We start from the raw sequence: 20226 nt of genomic DNA, 5'->3' as shown, positions 1-20226 counted from the left end.
AGTCAATATTTCTTTGAAATAATTAAAAAGATATGCATTTGTACTTATTCCTTCTGTTTCTTCTTTGCATTCTTGCTTTCTGTCATCTAGTCAGCATTTCTTTTAAATAGTTAAAAATATATTTGTACTTAATTCCTTTTGTTTTTTCTTTATGTTCTTGTTTTCTGTTATGTTTAATAAATTTAAAACACAGTAAGTGATAGCAAGTCTTAGCACAGTTAGAATGGCACACCTCCTGACTGTCAACCGGGGACATTGTGTAGCGAAGGGATGCTGATATATTAGGTGCTATGTAGAGTTCAGCTACAGCAAATGAAGACGATTTGTCAGGAAACAAAGGAAGTCAGACACTGAATCTCCACAATGTTTTTAGACTGGGAAATTAATCAAAAGCTCCAGGAATTGAATCCAACAGTGTGATGGTGTATATTTAGCACATTCATTCTAAAAGATTTATAGTCCTTAGTTTATTACAAGGCCTGTTAATGTAAGAGTGAAACTAAGTATGAAATCTAAATGTGCTGCAAAGATAGACAGCTTATATCTCTCAAAATGTGCTGTGAGGGTTCAAATGGAAATGCTGCCCTGGGAGACATGGCCTGGGTTTCTTGGCTCATTTTGTCTATATTAGATAAGCCACGTGGTAACAGGGTTTTACTGGTTAGTTGGAATATTAGTAGGAACAGTCCCTGACTAGCTTAGTATTTACAGCCACCATCATGTCCAAGGTCCAGTGCTGGTCAGTTCTAGATCATCTTTAGCAAACACTTCTAACATAAGGCCTTTGTGGGCATGATTTCATTTAGAACAGAAAATGCAAGTGAATGATTTTGATGAGCACAACGAAGACTCTAACAATAATGAAGCTAAAGCAGTAAAGGTCCCAACGGGGAGTAATGTTTACTTAGCTTCACTTTAATTAATTGATCTGTATGTATTTCTTTGGGGCTTTGTGTCTAGAGGGAATATTGAAATGGAAACTGAAAATTAAGCATTAAAAATCTAAACAACTCTTGAGCCATTAGGAGCCACTTGCTTTGTATCTGCTCTGTGCTGCATTTTTAAATACATTGATAGTATTTTGAAACGGTAAGATTTAGATCAATGGAAATGAAAAGCATTGTAGAGTTTGAAATGAACAAGAAGAGAGGCTGGGGGCATCCGTAGTGGCACAGTGTGTACTTCCTGCATAAAAAGCCGCTTTTCTAACAACTGTTGCAATGTTTAATTTTAGAATGCTTATCCTCAACCGTAAGTCTTGTTCAAATAAAACGATAGCGACCCAAGGATGGCACGCGTGTGTGCACTCTGCAGCTGTCACGCTGCCATGCTCTCCCTGCCTGAGTGACTCACGGGATGTGCTCTCTTCACTCAGGTTATCTCCCAGCTCAGGATCCTGGGAAGATCTGTCACAGCTGGCTGCAAATTTGACAGAGAAATCTGGTCTAATGAACTTTCCCCCATCCTCAATCTCTGGAAGAAACTCAACCAGGTTAGTCACGGAAGGATTGAAATTTTTTACCTCTTTTCCCTGTGCCCTTTCTCCAGCCCCTGGAGCTGTGCTGTGCTGCCTGACTCGTGTCCACTGCAGCCATCTTATCCAAAGTTTACTGGTGTTAGGACAGTGAATCACACTGGCCTGTTGCCTGTACATTTAAAGTGTTTATTAGCTTCTGGCTATTAGATCTTTTCATTAGTAGATTAACCTGTTTATGTTCAAAGTTCATTTATGTTCCCTTTTGTGGACTGTGGTTCTGGCATCACTTTAGTCTGTAAAGTCCCCACTGTATTCTTGTGGCCTACCTTACTTGGTAGGTTTTTCATGTCGAGATCACACTATATCACCGCAAAGCCAGCTAGGGAAGGAACCAGAAGCCAGCATGGCAATCACTATGAGTGCAGACAGCAGCAGTGCCGTTGTCGGGCAGAGAGCTCTGTGCTGCTCAGCACTGGTGTGAACCCCCTGCAGCCCAGAGGTGACTTCTAATGATGATGACTGAGCTGCTTCATCAGTTCTTTAGGTTGGTAATTTTATGTACAGTTTTTTTGTTTGTTTGTTTGTTTTTGTTTGTTTGTTTGTTTTTTTCTTTTTCCAGACAGGGTTTCTCTGTGGTTTTGGAGCCTGTCCTGGAACTAGCTCTTGTAGACCAGGCTGGTCTCGAACTCACAGAGATCCGCCTGCCTCTGCCTCCCAAGTGCTGGGATTAAAGGCGTGCGCCACCACCGCCCGGCTAGGTTGGTAATTTTAAAACATGTATCAACATTTGCAGTTAAGTGAAATTAGAAACAGGACAATGAAGAGTTTCCTAAAACTATCCTATATCAATCCAAGAAACCACAATTCTCATACCTGTTTGTCTTATGAAGGCAACCATAAAACCAGAGTAACTATGTATAGTCAGGAAAAGACAAAACTACATTCACTGATTAAATTCAAGGAGGAAAATGTCCTTGTCCAGGGAACTGAATTAGCAAAGCTGAGTAGATTTATACCACAACCTTCCCTTCACTGTGAGCAATGTTTATTACCTTTCCCTTCAAAAATAAATTATATAATTTTTAAAATAACATTTAATATTTGAACGTCTTTATTTAAACTATTTTCAGATTGGGTGAAAGGGAATTTAAAAAGAAACAGGGTTATAAGCTTTAGGCTGATACTTATGTGTGGGTCATAGCTTTAATAACCAGCTCTCTCTTGAACAAGTAAGTGAAAGCAATGCGTCCTTGTTGGCTAACACGGGGGCTGGAGCTCAGTGGACAGTGACTGTCCAGCATGGCAAGGCCCTGGGCTCTGTCCAGGTTCCTCCAAACCAACAAACATGTTTAGTCTGTATGAAATCTAACGACAGGACAAGGTAGCTGTCACCTCAGGGCCACACGGAGGTGGACTCTGGTGACGTGCCATAGTTTTGATCTCACTTTTGGGACTTTTGGTCTCACTCGTTTTTGTTTTTAATGAACAAAGGAATTATTTTTCATTATTAGGGCAGAATCAAATCAATACCTTACCAGCTGGGGTGCACATTCCTGGGTCTAGACTGTCTGAGAGAGCAGAACCAGAATCAGAGAGGCAGGTTAGGCATGATGGTGTGGGTCAAAGGTGAACACCAGCAATAGGGAGGAGGAGGACCCTGACGAAGTCTGTTTACAAATGAAAACTCTAATGTGGGAATATGGATGGCCCCAGGGGTGGAAAAGAATGCTTTTCTACCTTTTCTGCTGTAACAATGTTTTTCATGTACTTTTAGTTTAACATAGATTACCATTGTGTATTACAAAGCCATACTAACCAAGTAGCTAAGAGGACAAAAAGCAGGCATTTTCTCACCGACTTTCAATGTAATATGGTATTGGAGCATGGAACATAGAAGGACATTGTTGACTTTGTGTAGTTCTAGATTGGTTCTGCCCATCTTACCTCATTTCCTTTTGCCTATTTGCCTGCTTGGTGAAATGGAGGCAGTCATAAACCGCTCTCACACCTAGACTAATTAATGATTATGAAGCCTACAGCTTGAGAAGTACTTGGTAAATACCCTGTCACTAGTTCAGACCTTAACAACATTAGGATGACATTGGTGTCTGTGTTCTGGACCCACTGGTCATTCCTTGCTAATTAAATAATGTAGAAAATTAGCATTTTTTAGTATTTATTTTGTAGATGTAATTAACAAAGGAGCTTATCTTAAAAACGAAATGGACATGGGTCTATAGAGAAATGCATCTAGTTTGGCATGGCCAGTCATTTCAAAATGCACATTACATTGCATATTAAGGAAGTTTTCAGTCCATATGAATAAAATTATTTTAGGAGAGCTTCTTCTGGGAGTAATGATGACCATGACTTTTCAATGAATAGCTAATAGTGAGGTCTGACTACCGTCAAGAAATGAGTTTAGCAGAGTTAATAGTAGTACTTAGGCCATTAGTATGGCTAGGACTCTTAACTACCTCAGGTTGAACTCTTTAAAAGATTTTTATTAATTTTTTGAGAACTTTATTCACTGAATTTTGAGCATATTGACCACCTCACATTTCCTCCCAGATGTAACCCCTCTTCCATACCCACCCAGCTTTGTGTCATTTTTTAAAATCCTATAGTCTGGTTTGTTTGCACATATATGCTGTGGTGTGTGGCTGTCACTAGAGAATGGTCTGCCTTCAGGGGCCATTAGCTAACAATAGCTCCTGAGCTTAGACAGGGACTTTGTGTCCATGTCCCCTGCCCTCTATGCTGAGTGGCTTGACAGTAGTAGCCCCTGAGCTAGGGCAGGACTTCCTGTTTATGCCCCCTCAGGTCATGCTGGGATGTCTGCTCCCGAGCTCGGGCGGGGCTTCTTGTCCGTGCCCCCTGCCCTGCTTCCCTTGCACCTCAGTGCCCTCTGACTTGAGCCTATTTTCCCGACTGCTGTGAGTGCTCGTGTGGCGGTTCTAAACAGAGGAATAAAAGCCAAATAAATACATTCCAGGCACGGCTACAATGCAGAAATGAACCATGTGGGTCTCTTACTATTTTCACCACCTTTTGAAAGCTTCAGCATCGAAATGAAAAGAACGGATGTGGTGGCGTTTGGCTGAGAGGGAGCAACCTCTCATGTTAAAGCACTTCCCATAGATCTTTGCTTCCAAGAAGATCTTCATTTCCTCATCACATACGACGAATGACAAAAGGTCTATCTGCACCGCCATTTGTAGCATTGTTATCATTCTTTTGTATTGGAGCTTGCTAGTCGGATTGTCAACCGTTTGTGGGTGATTGGACTTTCTCCTCTTATGCTCTACCTCTGCTCCTCATCTCCACTGGCATGTGTATTGCGATTTATTTTATTTTAATCTATCTGGTACTCAAAAGCTTTGTTTCCATGTGTGCCTGATCTCACATCCAATTAACCAAACACTGTGAGACACCAGGCACCCTGCTAACTAGCTGCTTAATAATTGCTTTTTTAAAGCTCCACAATCCATTTAAAGTCTTATAAAAATAAAGTTGTAGTGCTAAAACTTCCCCCTGAGCACTGGAGAGATGGCTCAACTGTTAAAGTGCTGGCTGCTCATACAGAGAACCTGGACTTGGTTCTCAACACTGACATGGTGGCTTAGAGTTAACTGTTCTTAACTTTAGGTCCAGGACCTTTGATGTCCCTTTGGCCTTTATGGACAGTGCACATACATGGTGCACAGACACACATGGGCAAAACACTCGTACACATAAAATAAAAATAGATGAATAATTTTTTAAAAAAATCACAAACCTTTCTTTCTCTGGTATATCCTGAAATGTACACTAGCCTACTTGGCTCTGGCAGGCAGGCCTTGCCCTTCTATCCCATTCCCTCTGCTTTGTTAAAAACCATTAGATTACGTTTCAAAAGCTAGCCACCAAGGTCTGTTCCTTTATTTGGCCAATCCCTCCTCCTGAGACTGACTGCCAAGGTCTAGCTTTTAAACTATTAAAGCCCAGCAATCAGAAGCCCCTTCGGTTCACCTAATTAACATGCCCAATTAAAATTAAACACGAATGCTAACGTAGGTTTCCCTTGTATCTTTTTAGACCACCATGTTTCTTTGTGCACGCCTGTCTCCTCTCTATCAAGAGGCAGCCCTTTGTCCTTCAGGGACAGTACCCCTGCTCTCTTTCCCAGGTTCTCTTCCCTTCTCCCTCTTCCTCTATCTCCTGTCTTTGTCCTTATCTCTGCCTTCTATCCCTTTGGGGCAAATAAATCTCCTTTGTGCTGAGAACTTGGTCTGGGGGTCTGGAGCTGGTACTTTTCCTTTTCTTTCTAGCTCCAGCCATGCAGTTATATTGTCCTCCTTTCCCACAGAAGGATGCTCAGATACCACCTGTTTCCTTCAGACTTCCTTTTTTTTTTTTTTTTTTTTTTTTTTTTTTTTTTTTTTTTTTTTTATGTATACAATATTCTGTCTGTGTGTATGCCTGCAGGCCAGAAGAGGGCACCAGACCCCATTACAGATGGTTGTGAGCCACCATGTGGTTGCTGGGAATTGAACTCAGGACCTTTGGAAGAGCAGGCAGTGCTCTTAACCTCTGAGCCATCTCTCCAGCCCCGAGACTTCCATTCTTAGACCATCTTCTGGGCTCCATGTTTTTTTGTCGTGTCAAACTGAGGATTCAGAAGTTTAGCAGTTAATTTGACATTTTGTCTAGAAACCAATGTGCCTTTTTTAAAATTTAGTTTTGTTATTTGTAAAACAAAATAAATGTTCATTATTTATTATTTAAATTTTAACTGGGACAGGATCCCATGTAGTGTAGGTTGGCCTTGAATTTACTATGTATTCGAGAGTGGCCCTGGATTCCTGAATTCCCTGCCTCCACTTCCTGAGCACTTGGGTTGCAGGCATGTGCCAACGTGCCCATCGCTTTCATGGTAACTTCCTTGTAGCCAGACCTCAAATCTGTCACATCTGTTCATCTTTCATATTTGTTTTTCTCCCCCATTTCCTTCTGAAAACCATTACCATGATTTAAGTTTTATTCTTTTTATTATGAATTACTGCAGGAAGTTCCAAATTTGTTTGTACTACGCACCTGTTTTCAGTTCATCCTTTGTAAATTAATTTTCTGTAAGAAACCCTCTGAGTGGCTTTATATCCTCTACCTGAGTAAAGCAAGCCCAACACAGATGAGCCCTTCATGGTAGAGTCTGTCTCCGGAACTTTGCAGACATTATGTCTTCCCAGTCCCTACCTGCGCAGACCCTGTAAATGCTCAGTAAAGCCCTGGAAGCCCCAGTCCTTTGAGTTTTATAACTTCATATTTTTTCATTTAAGTTATATTTTTAGTTAATACTTTTCCATTTATTGAAAATTGAAATTTTTTTCTCATCACATAATATATCTTGATTATGGTTTCCCCTCCATCTGCTTCAATCAGTTCCTACTCAGTTTTTTCCCACTCCCTTTCTGTGTCTCATTAGAACACAAACCAATTTCTAAGAATAGTAATATAATGCAATATTATAAAGAAAAAATTAACACATTAGAATTGGGCAAAACAAACAACAGAAAAACAATAAACTGGAAGCTATTATGTATACACAGAGGACTTGCTGACGACTGTGCATGCTGCCTGAGAGTTCATGTGCTTGAATCGTGTTGAATTAGAGGCCTTGTTTCTTGGTGTTTTCCATTACCCCTGGTTCTTATACTTTTTCTCCCTCCTCTTCCACGGGATTCTCTGAGTCCTAAGGGAGGGTTTTGATGGAGATAGTTCATTTAGGGCTGATTGTTCCAAGGTCTCTGCACAATGTCTGGCTGTGTGTCTCTGTATTTGTTCCCATCTTCTGCAAGAGGAAGCTTCTCTGATGATGACTAAGCAAGAAATTGATTTATGAGTGTAGTAAATGTCAATAGGAGTTATATTATTGCTACTTTTTTTTTTTTTTTTTTTTTTTTTTTTAGAACATTTGGTTTTACCCTAGGTACCCTGGCTATCTAGTCAGGGTCTTGATTACCCAAGTTAAGTCAAGTTATTCCCACAAACTTTGAATGATAACCAAGCTACGATTTGTAGAACCGCAGATCTTAGGTTTAAAGTGAGGGAATAAAGGGATAGATAGATCTCCCTACGAAAGGCAAATAGAATAGTTATGGATGGTTAGGGGGCTGGAATGGGGGACAAGGCAGGGAATATGGGGAGAGACAGCTAAAACTAAGGAACCATTTGAAGGGTAGTATGGAAACCTAATACAGTAGACGCTTCCTAAATATATACATATATGAAGGTAGGTGATTAAAATGAAATTGCCAAATAATGAGGGATGTTTCTTGTCACCACATGAACATCCAGTACCTATATCAGGTTACATCTATCTAAGTTGTTGGCCAAAAAGGTCCCAGGAGAACCCCCAAGCAACCAGGCTATTGCCAAGACTATAGGATTGGGTTACTCCCCAAAAACTTATGACAAGATCCCATTGTTTAAGACAGCACCTACATAACTTATTGAACATGAAGAAGTCAGACTGGTGCCTACATAGAGTCTAAACCCTTATGTACCAGCATCTTTGGTACTGGAAGAAATTCTGTTTGCTCCCAAAGGAGAAATGTATACACTAACCCAGCCATAAACCCTTTGATTCATAATGGTGTCCTTCCTGCAAAATATGAAACCATGTTTTAAACTAGACAGGTTTACTCTGCCTCTTGCATCCGCAGGAATTCACTTGTTAAACAGTGAGAATCAGTGCATTTGTGTAGTAGGGGCTACCCCAGTGTTCATCGTGCCTCATCATTCACTTCAGAATGCTTTAGTGATATTTTACCTAGCGACCGAGGAACTCATCAGAATGGATTGAGGTCTGTTGTATGGTAAAAGTGGTATTGAGGGCTAGTGACTATGACAGACAAGACAATCAGCTTGGACACACAGCCAAGCCACTTTCATGCTCTTTATTCACAGTTAAGTGACTAAGTGACTGTCCAGAGGAAAGCCAAGGTAAGGTGCTCTCTGGAGATTCTGTGTTGCTGTGTAGGTGTCAGCAGATGGCATCTGTGGGAGAAGGGCCAGTCTGCCATCTTTTCTTGCTAAGGCCAGCCTTAAAGGGGTCTAATATACTGCAGTAGTTCCATGTTATTCTTGTGCAAGAGGAATTCATCAAATTAAGGAGATGGAGAGCTAATAGAAAGTGGTTTATGTTTTATAGAGGCAAAATCGATACATTGTAAAGAATAGATTCAATTAAGAAGCTCAGTTAGGGCATGGAACTGAATTAAGTTATGCTGTGGGAACAAACACTGGGCCTTTGTCAGTGCTTGGCTGTGCAGGTGTCGTGCTCGTATGATAGATACTCAGTAGAATTATCTTCACAGGCTACTGGCATCTAATAACAATTGGATTGTAAGCTCAAACTTATTTTGAACATTATATATATATATATATGTATATTTACAACTTTGTGAAATTTTAGGTTGGCATGCATGCCTGTTTGTGACTATAGCTTTTTAAAAGGAAAATATATAACATACAAATATATAGTTATATATTTTAACACTACATTTTATTAACTGTTACTTATATATTATTCTACCAGCTTTTGCATTGTCAGATGCACAGCTTACCTTACTTTTAAAATCTTCTCTAATATTTCCTTAAAGAAAATTGCTAATAGTAAACTTGTAAAACAGTGATTTTAAAAAAAAATGCTGACAAGCACAGCACATGAGACTGTGTTCTCATCTGGCACTCCGTGTGTGTGCATCAGAAGGTCGGATATTGTTTTCAATGTTTATTATAGAGAGCTTTGCCCTAGTAACTTTAGTACCTGGCTGACAGTTTAGTACTTGGCAACAATTATTGAGACTTCCTGACTTCCTGGCCAGTTTACATCTATTTCTATAGTTCCAGCGCTTTCACTAATTCTCATTTAAATTACTTAAGCGACACAAGGTATACATGAAACATCTTCTGTTGACTCTTAGAGTCTATTGTAAGAAACACATGATGAGCTTTTTTCTGAACATGAGTTAATCCAGAAATGATATTTTGTCTATTCTGACAAATGGATTTGTGTATCCAATTAAAATTTTGACTCAGTAGCTTAATTTCAGAAGAATGAATTGTGTTAAATAGACTAACAATCTGCAGTGCTAAAATAATTAAAAGAAACAGTGCTTTCTTAAATTCTTGGATTTTAAATTTTCTTTTAAATTGATCATTTCTTTATTTCTGAGGCTTGTCTAGTTTCTTTTAGATTATAGTAAACCATAGCCTATGATGACTGAGAACATACTAGGATCTGTCCTCGGCTGGACAGAAGCCTCTGCTATTGTCCTAGTAGTGTCCAGTGTGCGTGGCACAACTTCTCGAGCTCAGTCAGCATTGCTGTGGTTCCAGCAAGTCCTTCAGGAGTAGATCTCAGTGGGGGTCTATCCACTGCCTACCGCAGGGAACTAAATGATTCCAGTGACTTGCTTTCTGTTTGTAGGATTCCATTCAGCAAAGCAGAAAATGGAGCAGGCATTTTAACCACATGGTTAAATGTGGTGGTTTGAAAGAACACAACTTCCATAGATTTGAGGTTTCAAAAAGACTTGGGCCATTCTCTCTCTCTCTCTCTCTCTCTCTCTCTCTCTCTCTCTCTCTCTCTCTCTCTCTCTCTCTCTCTCTCTCTCTCTCTCTCTCTCTCTCTCTCTCTGTGTGTGTGTGTGTGTGTCTCAGGATACAAGCTCTCAGATACTGCCCCAGCACCATGCTTGCCTGCCTGCTGCCTTGTTCCCCACCATGATGGTCATAGACTCTAAACCTCTGAAACTGTAATCCCCAAATAACATCTTTCTTCTCTTAAGTTGTCTAGGTACTGGTATCTCTTATCACAGCAATAGAGACATAACTAAGACATTGAATATAAGCAATTTGTCATGTGAGTGGTGGAGAGCTGAAACAGCCAAAAAAGTAACAGTAGGAGTTCAAACCCTGCAGGAAATACCACCCCCACCCCACTCCCTACCTGAGCTAGTGGAAGAGGGAGCGTCTGGGGGAATTGGAACATAGACTTGGAGGAAAACTATAGAGTTGTTCAGACCCTGCCCCCTCAGGAGAGGCTGTAGTCTAAGGTGATGGTTGTCTTAGCAGATGCTCAAGGTCCTAGGTAAGCTCAGATGTTCAGCAGCAGGAGCCAGCAAACACTCAGAAGAGTAGGTTCCCTTGGTGAGAAATACCATGCTGTGTGATGCCAGTATAAGGGAGACTCTTTTATGCATTATTTGTGCATACCTTATATATTTAAAAATGTGTGAGAGAGGAATCTCCTAACAAACATGATGTGTATCAATTTCCAGCTCAGCTGCTGGGCTCTCAGGAAACCCCCATTCCAGCCCACAGGTTTGCCTTCTGTTTGCATTCTTCAGCAGTTACAACTTAAATTATTAATTACCACATACTTATATTGTCCAAGTACTCCTTACTCAAGTAATATAGCTTGATTTTTCAACTAAATTAGAGGGAGCGAGCATGAAATGCTTTGGGTTTTGAATAATTATGTCTTCAGTAATTTGGTAAAAGCCGATACACTGGCGTGAAAGGAATAGTTGCTGCAGGTGTAAAGGGCTAGCTTTGTAAGTGTGTTTGTCCCCAAGTCTGGACACAGTGGAATGGGACAGCAGGCAGCCTTGAGTTAGAGGATCCCCTTCTACTGTGCCTTCCTCATGCACTGACCTTGTTCTTCAGTGACTTGTTTTGCTGGTGTTTCCACCCCACATACCCCTAAACATCAGCAACAGTCCAGAAATCCCTATTTGCAGGCTCATTTCACTCATCCGTAAAATGGACTGTTCAGAAGTAGGAACTCACGAGCAGTTTTTGACCTTGTACATACTTTGGTGTGTCATTGACGTTACTCTAATTGTGACATGACCTTGTTCTTTTAGAATTCAAACCTAATCCACCAGAAAGTATCTCCTCCCAATGACCGACAAGGATCTCCAATATTATCGTTCATCATTCTTGAGCAGTTCAATGCCATCCGCTTAGTACAGAGTGTCCATCAGTCTCTTGCTGCCCTCAGCAAAGTCATCAGAGGAACTACTTTACTGAGTTCAGAAGTACAAAAACTGGCAAGTGCCTTATTAAACCAAAAGGTAAGACGATCCAAAGTCTCTCAATTGTTATTCTGCTACCTGTGTGACTTTCCTTTCATGAACTAAATCTACCAGGAATCCTATAGTTAATAGTAGCAGAAAACTGAAAGCTGACATGGAAGAAGCTATGTAGATAGAATGCATTGGTTGGAAAGCTAGCAGTGAGGCTAGTGGAAACATTAAATCTCTTTCATGCAAGTGTACATCAGCCTATGATCCCTTCTGTGGCCATCTTTTCATTGTATATGTAATGGAATCCATTTCTATTTCACTTTGGGACAAGTTTATGTGTTGGTAACCTTAAATCTTAAACCTTGTAAGTTCTAAACTGTTTCCTAGCAACTTAAGCAAAATCCTAGAATCTGCTTTGTTCCAAATCAGTTGGGTTGTGAGCGTGCCTGTGTCCAAGTCCTTTGCAGGCAGATAGTGCTGCTCACAGAGGCTAAAACTTCAGCCAAATGCCTGTGAAGGAGCTGAAGATGAACAAGTGATAAGTCAAATGAAGGACGACTCTAGTGAACATCAGGATATGTTCACCAGAAGAAGAGAAATCGTTGCTCCTCTTCCTAAATAACTGGACCATTTTAGAAAATAAGAAAATCCAGGTAGTTGACATAAGTTGTACAGAAACTATATATATACTTTATACAGGATATACAGAGAGGAGGGAGAGGTGTCTTCAGTGGGCTGCCATGTCTATGGAAGGTCTGAAGTGCTTCTCATATATGGATGTCCATGTCTTTCCCTACACTTGGGGATTTTCCTGCTATGAGATCGTTAGATAGGTTTTTCTGTTCATTTGGTTTTTATCTCTTGTACTCCTAGAGTTCCCAAGAATTGTTGAAATAATTGATCTTTATTTATGTTTCAATGTAATAGTGTCTCAACCTTGTCTTCTGTTCCTGACATTCTTTCCGGGAAGCTGGCTAGATCTTGTCTCAGTAATTCTTTCCACAGTTTATTTGCTTTATTGAGCTTTTCACTTCCAAGATTGCTATTCTTTTTATTTTCCTTCAGAATTTCAATCTTTTTTTTCCAAATATCTCATTTAAGTTTCTAGCTTTCTAGACCAAATCTCAAATGGACTTCCTTCCCCCTTTCTCTGTGTAAACCCTCTTTGAGGTCACCACATATTTTTAAAATTAAGCCTTTACATTCCTAGTCTGGTGCCATTTGAATCCTTTCACTTTCTTTGGATCCAGGTATTGAGGAGCTGTGTGAGGCTTGGGAAGCTCCATCTTGGCTTACACATATGTGTATGTATATGGACCTTGTTTCTGTGTTGCAGTTTGCCTCTCTGTTGTGTTTGGTTTGTCTTTCTGTCTTATGTGAGGATCTTATCAGTAGGCAGCCTTCTCTGGCACTTGGAGGAGAGAAAACACACTGCAGAAATAGTAAGAATTCAAAAACAGACCATATATTTAAGCACACTGAGGAAAGCCACTATCAATTCTAACCTTAGTGAGGGTAGAGGAGAGCAGGATGCTTAGAGGATAAGGAAGAGTAGGCATCACAGAGAAAGGGGTGGACAGAAGAAGAAAACAAGCGTGGGAATACAAAGTCTTAAGAGTTAGCAGAGAAAGATAATCCAGTAAAATAGATGGAGGAAGGACAGTCAGGAAAAGCAAAGGGCGGAGGAGTGCACATCACGGAGGAAAGGGGTAGAAACGCTTCACTGATCTGTGCTGCTTTGGGGTGAGGAAGGAGGGTTTCCTTCATTTTCTCTCTGAACCCCATCCCGTTAGAGCAGGAAGAGCTGATTGCAGGCTCATCCCTGGCCTGCTTTCCGTACTAGAATGCATGCTGTGTGCTGCAGGGCTGATCACTGCGTGTTTTCTGGAACCAGGGTTGGCAGTAAGGAAAGGGCCTCCCTGGAAATGTTCCACCTGAGGCTGCTGCTTGTCTGGAGACTACTCTGGCAGTACTCAGAGCCTAGGAAAGAGGACTTCTAACAAGTCCCTCTGGGAGTGCTGCATGTCCTGGTCAGGTTGGACTCTGGCCAGCTCACCCCTCTCCTGCATAACTTCTCAGTCCTCAGAGGCGGGGCTGCCGTTCTCATCTGGAAACGCCCTTTGCTTCCCTCAGCTCGGGTTCTTCCCTTCCCACCAAGTAGACTTATAATATCCACAAATCTAAGTCCCACCAATTTCCCGAGCCTACACTGATTTTCGAAGTAGTCACTAGTTTAACCAGCTGATACAGGGGCCTTTGGGACATTGAGAAGAAACAATTCTTTCTCTTCTGCCCAGCTAAATGGTCTGACTATAAATGTGGTTCTCTGCATGCTCTGCCTAGGACATGCTCTGCAGCTTCCGGAATTTCTTCTGAAACTACTTTTGAAGTGAGGCAGATGTTGTGCCTGTGCAGGTTGCTGGGACTGTCACTTCTCTTTCATTCTAAGTCTTTTCTGGAACCTCTCCAGATGATTTTTTTCTAGTACCATGTTAGACTGCACTGTCTTTCACTATCTAGATTTCACATGATCTGTGTATTCTCTGCTTTTCCACTACAGGATCTTGGTATATCATCTCTCCCTGTAGCCACACTTCTGATATCTGCTTTCAGATTCCTGGAGATGCACGAGAGTTCTGGATGCTGATAACCTGCACATGCACATCCAGACATGTGCCACATTCACATGTGCACAACCTGACTGCTTTTGCTTCTATTACTCATTTTGGAGACATATGAGATAATCAATTGAAATAAAATCAGTAACTAAGTCATTTTCTGCGATAGAAATCTCTCACTCTTCTTTTGGATAACTTTGAAGATAAAGGACCAAAGGCTGCTAAAAACTTAATTATATGAAATCCTTCTCTTAATAACTATTATATAAATGGGACTTAAATGTTTAATTTTTATATTTCATTTTCCCTCAGCTCTTAATGTCTGCTGAGTGTTTCTTCATGGACATAGCAACAGTCACAGCAAATGAACCAGATGGCTAAATTCTTAACTGGGACATAGGTGTCATATATAATGTTGAGTATTCTGTATTAGAATTTGAAAGGTCTTTTGATAAAGTGGTTCACATAGAAGCATGAAAACTCAAGTTTTCTCTATGGAAAAGGCAGAAGCAGCGCACACATCTATAACTCCAGGACTAAGTGCAGGCAGAGACAGGTGGACTGCAGCTCGCCAGCGGCCACTTCAGCCAGGGGATAAGCTTTGTGTTCAGTAGAGACCAACTGAGGGGACACCCAGAGTCAACCGCTGACAGATTTGCACACACACACGCCACACACTCGACTAGAGCCTCAGTATGCACCACTACCTTTATTTTCATTATTTATGTGAGAATGGATTTGATAAAATCCTTTTGGAGAATCAAAACTTTGTTTTACTAAGCACACTTAAATTATATGTTGCAGATTTTTGGAGACAGCTTTGGAGTGTTTGAAATTCAAGTGAGAGTAGGCCAATTTTGACCAAGACAAAACCATTGAGTTTTAATAAAATTAAAAAATTTACTATCTCATGCATTTCAAAGTAAAAGTTAATTTTTATTACATTTAAATGTTGCATTCTGTATGATATTTGATATTGCTTAATATTATTTAGAATATCAGTTGATATTTTCAGCAGTGTATGTGAGATGATTGCAGCAGGAATTTTCCTGCCTAGGATTAGGATTTGTAAGTTCACTTGACAGTAATACCTAAGGCTTTACTGCTTTTATTCTGTAAAAACCACAATGATGGACACATCACTAATACTGCAGTTCTCTCTAACATGTTAGAACATATTTTGAATCATAACTTTAAAGACATAATAAAGTCAAGAATTAATAGATTGCATTGCTTTTTTAAAAAATCATTTTAATTGAGCCCTTTATAGAATCAGTTTTTCAGATTATCCTAACATACTTGTTGAAACCACTAAATGCCTTTTTGAATTGTTTAAAACTGGGACGAGCAAACATGCAGAAACGTCTGTGATCTGGGACTTTCTCAGGTCGGGGGTGAGAAGTCAGTTGGGACAGCAGAGTTGGGCAGCACAGTGCTAGCAGCATAGAATCTTACAGAAGGGGGCTCGCCTTTCCTGCTCACATTTCCCCAGTGAGCTTTATTGATAAATCGTTTGTACATATTGTGGGGGTACAGTGTAATCGTTGAACACAGAGGTACAATGTTTAGTGGCTAAATCAGTGTAGCTAGTATCTGTCTCCGTACATGACATATCTTTATGATGGGAACTTTCAATAGGTTCTTTATACAAGTCTTTATAACCTACATGCAAGGATAGAGCAGAGTGGTAATTAAAGGGGGCACTGGGAGTTAGATTACGGGGACTGTTACACAGCTTTATATCCAAGGAGCACGACCTAATATTCTAGTAATGGATATAGGACTCGGAGGGCTTTGGTTTATCAGAGATAGCATGCTTTATTTTATTTGTGTTTTTGGCTTGGCCTTGTGAAATGAGTTTGATGGCTCCCCTTCCTTTGAAAATTTTTCTGTAGTTTAAAGGAAGTTGTTATATGTGTGGCTTGTTCATGTCTGACAGCCCAGGTAGCTCAGGCTGGCCTCCAGCACACTGTGTAGCTGGCTTTGTCCTCCAGCCTTGACTCTCCAGTATCGGGAGTGTGTGTGCCTAGTATGCAGCCCAGCAGACTTTTGTGGGTTCTTTCTTTTTTTCTCTTTTCTATTTTTAGGGCTTGGGATTGAACACAAAGCCTTCTCCATGCTAACAAGCTTTGTCTGTCCTATTGGGGCTATGTCCCCCACAGTATTAATCCTCCTTTGAAGTTCTGTATAACTCAGCAGTGCAGCTGACCTGTCCTTTACTGAGAGTTGTATTATTACTACTACTACTACTACTGCTACCAATTCATCCTTGTTCCTGGTTTGTTAATGTTTTCTGTCATCATTTAACTTTGCGAGGCTTTATTACATTAACTTGTGTGTGTGATCGCGTGTCTTTATGGAGGTCAGAGGTCACCTGCAGAAGTAGACTCTTTGCTTCCAGAATGTGAGACTCGGGTCCTTGGGCTTCTAGCAGTTTCACCCACAGAAACATCTCACTAGTCCCAGGTTCAGAAGCCAAGAATGGAGCCATTTTTTTCTAGGATTTTTTTGTTTGTTGTTACATAATTGTTCACATGAACAGTTCTGAATGATTTTCAATTTTTTGTGATATCAGCAGACTCCTTTATCACCTTTGACTTTGTGTCTTTTGTTGCTTAAACTAATAAGACATTTATTAGTTTGCTTTTCAAAATATCGGCTGTTTGTTGATCATTAATATTTTATTTTCTGTTTTACTAATTTCTACTGTGGCAATTGTTATTTAATTTTTCCTCATTTTGGACTTGGTTTGTCTTCTCAATCCTTGAGTTACATCTTCAGGTTGTTTATTTAAACTTATGTTTTGAACCCACATCAGTTTCAGTCCTGACTCCGGCACTGATCTCTAAGAATGGTTAGATGCACCTAAAGTATGTGTTGTCTTCTAAGTTCCCTTTCTACTCTTAGATTTGCTATTACATCTTTCTGGTTTTCTCTACATTATTGATGATGGATGCAGGCTAGACTGTAGTGTTTTCTCACTTACATGGTCAGAGGGTGAGTGGGCATAAAATTATTGTGCTGCTACTATACTTAAAATAATATAAAATTTGTTGATATTTTTTAAATATATTGAAACTCCAGAAATTTAGCACAGAAGTGTGTTATAGTACGTGTGTCCTTACCGAGTACTTCTCTAGTACAGAGTGTGTTATAGTACGTGTGTCCTTACCGAGTACTTCTCAAGTACAGAGTGTGTTATAGTACGTGTGTCCTTACTGAGTACTTCTCAAGTACAGAGTGTGTTATAGTACGTGTGTCCTTACCGAGTACTTCTCTAGTACAGAGTGTGTTATAGTACGTGTGTCCTTACCGAGTACTTCTCAAGTACAGAATGTGTATTATTAGTACATGTGTCCTTACCGAGTACTTCTCAAGTACAGAGTGTGTATTAGTGGAGACTGACATGGTCAGCTATTAGAAAGGCAGTTTTTAAAAAGAGCTGCTCTGTTATTCTTCTTGTTGGTTTTAATCTGGGGTGCACACTTGAGTTAGCGTCTCCTTGTTGTCTACCCAGCACCTCTGTGGGTGGACCAAGACCCTTTTTATCTTTAGCAGTTTTAAATTTTACTTTGATTTGTACTCTACCAAATAAATACTACTCCAAAAAAATGCTGTTGACTAGTTTCCCAGTGAGTAGTGGATGTGAGCATTCCTTTAGAGGTTTTACACCTACCGAATCCCATCTTAGCTTCAGACATTCCTAACTGTCGTGGAAGTCTACGCACATTGTCGTCCCTGTAAGCTGATTTTCCCTCTTTTACGCTGCAGTGTCCTCTCCCATGGCAGAGCAAGTGGGAAGGCCCCGAGGACCCCCTCCAGTACCTGCGAGGCCTCGTAGCCCGTGCCCTTGCAATTCAGGTGAGAATGGATTCTCGAGTAGCTGAACGTGTGGCTCTGACTACCATGTGTACACTTGCCGATGAAATAACCTTAGTAGTGACAGAGGCAGCATTTTATATAAAACATCCACTCATTTTTATGTCAGTTTTAAATTTTAAAGCAGTGATTTAATTAATACAGTTTCTGTGTGGTTATTTCAGTAGTTTGGGTGACTGCGAAACGAACAAGCAGCCTCCTACAACAGCATACAGTCTCATTTTAATATGTAAAAGAGTTGCAGACAATATCTACAGAATTTGACAAAGTTACACAGATGTAGTATGTCCAGCCTGTATAAAAATGATATTTGGTTGTGTTATAGCTGACCTAACTAATGTTAATGAGGAAACAGCTTTATTATTCAGTTCTATATATAGAATTCATAAAGAAGTAGAACTTTGATAAAATACTACGTTTTAACACCATTTTCTCCTTTCTACCTTTTGTCCGTTGTTTGTGGCATCTCATCTCCTATCTTGTGAGCTTTTGTCGTAGAGTAAATGCTTCTAAACTATCTTATGACCAGCGAGCGCTCAGTACTGCACTGCAGTTGACGGTTGGATCTGGGAGAATGGAGCCTAAAAATGTGGCAGACTAAAGTCTCCTGCAATCACCAACTTTATTCGAGGGATAAGAGGAGTCACATGAGTAAAATGTACAATCACCAGGGCAAGCCACGTATTGCAAAAACAAAGCAAAAACAAAACCTTTTTCATAGAGGAATTAAAAACAAATAATAGCCAGTTGTAATAAATAATCTGAAGTGAAGTCACTCCTGTCTGCTACACCTGGAAGGGGCAGGGCAGCACATCCCAAGAACAAGTGTGTTTTTTGTCTAAATAAATGTCACTAGACTCTTGTCTTCTTGGAGGCAGGCACTCAGAATTCTCTTCACAGGTCTCCATTCTTGGACAATGTTCTGACACTGCAGTATTTAAAAAGTTCCCATACTCACTGGGAAAGCCATTTCTTTTATGGTATAGTAAGAAACTATGCTTGCCTGTCTCCAGGATTCATTGTGGCCTAAGCCAGGAGTTGCCCTGCCTACTATTCTGAGGTTAGGTGCTTGTGTGATGTTTAAGAAATTGCCTGGCCCATTTGTCAGGCTATCCTGTTGGCTGCGCACTTCACCTATCTCTGTAACTATATTTATTGCATATCATTTAAGGAATTGCAGACATGAAGGTTAATAATTGTAGATGAAACTAGAGGTACCAGGTCTTATCTGAAGCTCACCCGTCAGTGGCTGTCACCATGACATGAGTGAAGGAGAGTCATTGACCAAGAAGTTGTTCCGTGTGATTCTGGTCTCTACAGTTTTGTTTTGACCCCAGTTTGTCTATATACATTTCATATTAAAAGCACTGGTGCCTAATTCTTTAGCTGCATGCTCATAAATCAGTATGAGTATAGTTTAGATATCAAGAGAAAACAATTCTTCCGTTCCTGTGAGGTTCTCTAACCAGTTATTACAATTAAAAGAGGCTCATTAGATGTCCTAGCTTTCAAACAGCATCTTAATTAATCTAGCTTTAACACGTTTTTATTTTTTTACTATGGACTAATAACATTTTTACCAAAGAAACTTTCCTTCCTTGACTAATTATCTTCATCTAAACTTTAATGAAGTAAAAATCTGATTATCAGCTATTCTCTAATTCTTAATTAGTTTGAGCATATATAAATTCACTTCTGGCAACAACCTTTTAGGGTGTTAGGATTCAAAATTGATTTTAAAGAATTAATAGTATAATTGTAAATTTATATTAAATGACTCATTTAAAAGAGTAACTTTTTGGATATTTAGCTAATAATAAAAGACAAATTAGATAAATTAAACACAGCATTATTATAAAGCATAATATCTAGAGGGAGATTTGCAATTGTTTATAAGAATCTCTTTAAATCTTTTGTTAAAAAATCAACACATGTCCAATACAAGGATATAGAGATATCTTTGTCACAGGACTGACTTAGTACTGGTCAAGTACATTGGGACAACTATGCATACATGGAGACCCAAGTGTCTGATTGTTATAATAATAATCATCATCATCGTTATCTCATCCTTGCTGTTGCTCAGAACTGCTGTTGTATTTGTTCTAAATGGCAGCTTTTAAATTCTTATCCAGCATATTATGTTGACATGTGTGACTCCAGGTGGAACCAACCT

At 39.9% G+C, this 20226-nt stretch overlaps 1 protein-coding gene across 4 annotated transcripts in view; it reads left to right on the top strand.

Moving 5' to 3' along the window:
* Dync2h1 (dynein cytoplasmic 2 heavy chain 1) overlaps window positions 1-20226 on the top strand; it is a 218578-nt gene that overhangs the window by 177996 nt on the left and 20356 nt on the right. For all 4 annotated transcript variants that reach the window (XM_057766375.1, XM_057766374.1, XM_057766373.1 and 1 more), the window contains 3 exons: window positions 1376-1492; window positions 11392-11601; window positions 17943-18032. In XM_057766375.1, the coding sequence (XP_057622358.1) occupies window positions 1376-1492; window positions 11392-11601; window positions 17943-18032 (417 nt within the window). The remainder of the gene's footprint in view (window positions 1-1375; window positions 1493-11391; window positions 11602-17942; window positions 18033-20226) is intronic.

The sequence above is a fragment of the Chionomys nivalis genome, chromosome 4, assembly GCF_950005125.1.
Source record: "Chionomys nivalis chromosome 4, mChiNiv1.1, whole genome shotgun sequence".
Classification (NCBI taxonomy): domain Eukaryota; kingdom Metazoa; phylum Chordata; class Mammalia; order Rodentia; family Cricetidae; genus Chionomys; species Chionomys nivalis.
This window is presented reverse-complemented; position numbering and strand designations above follow the sequence as displayed.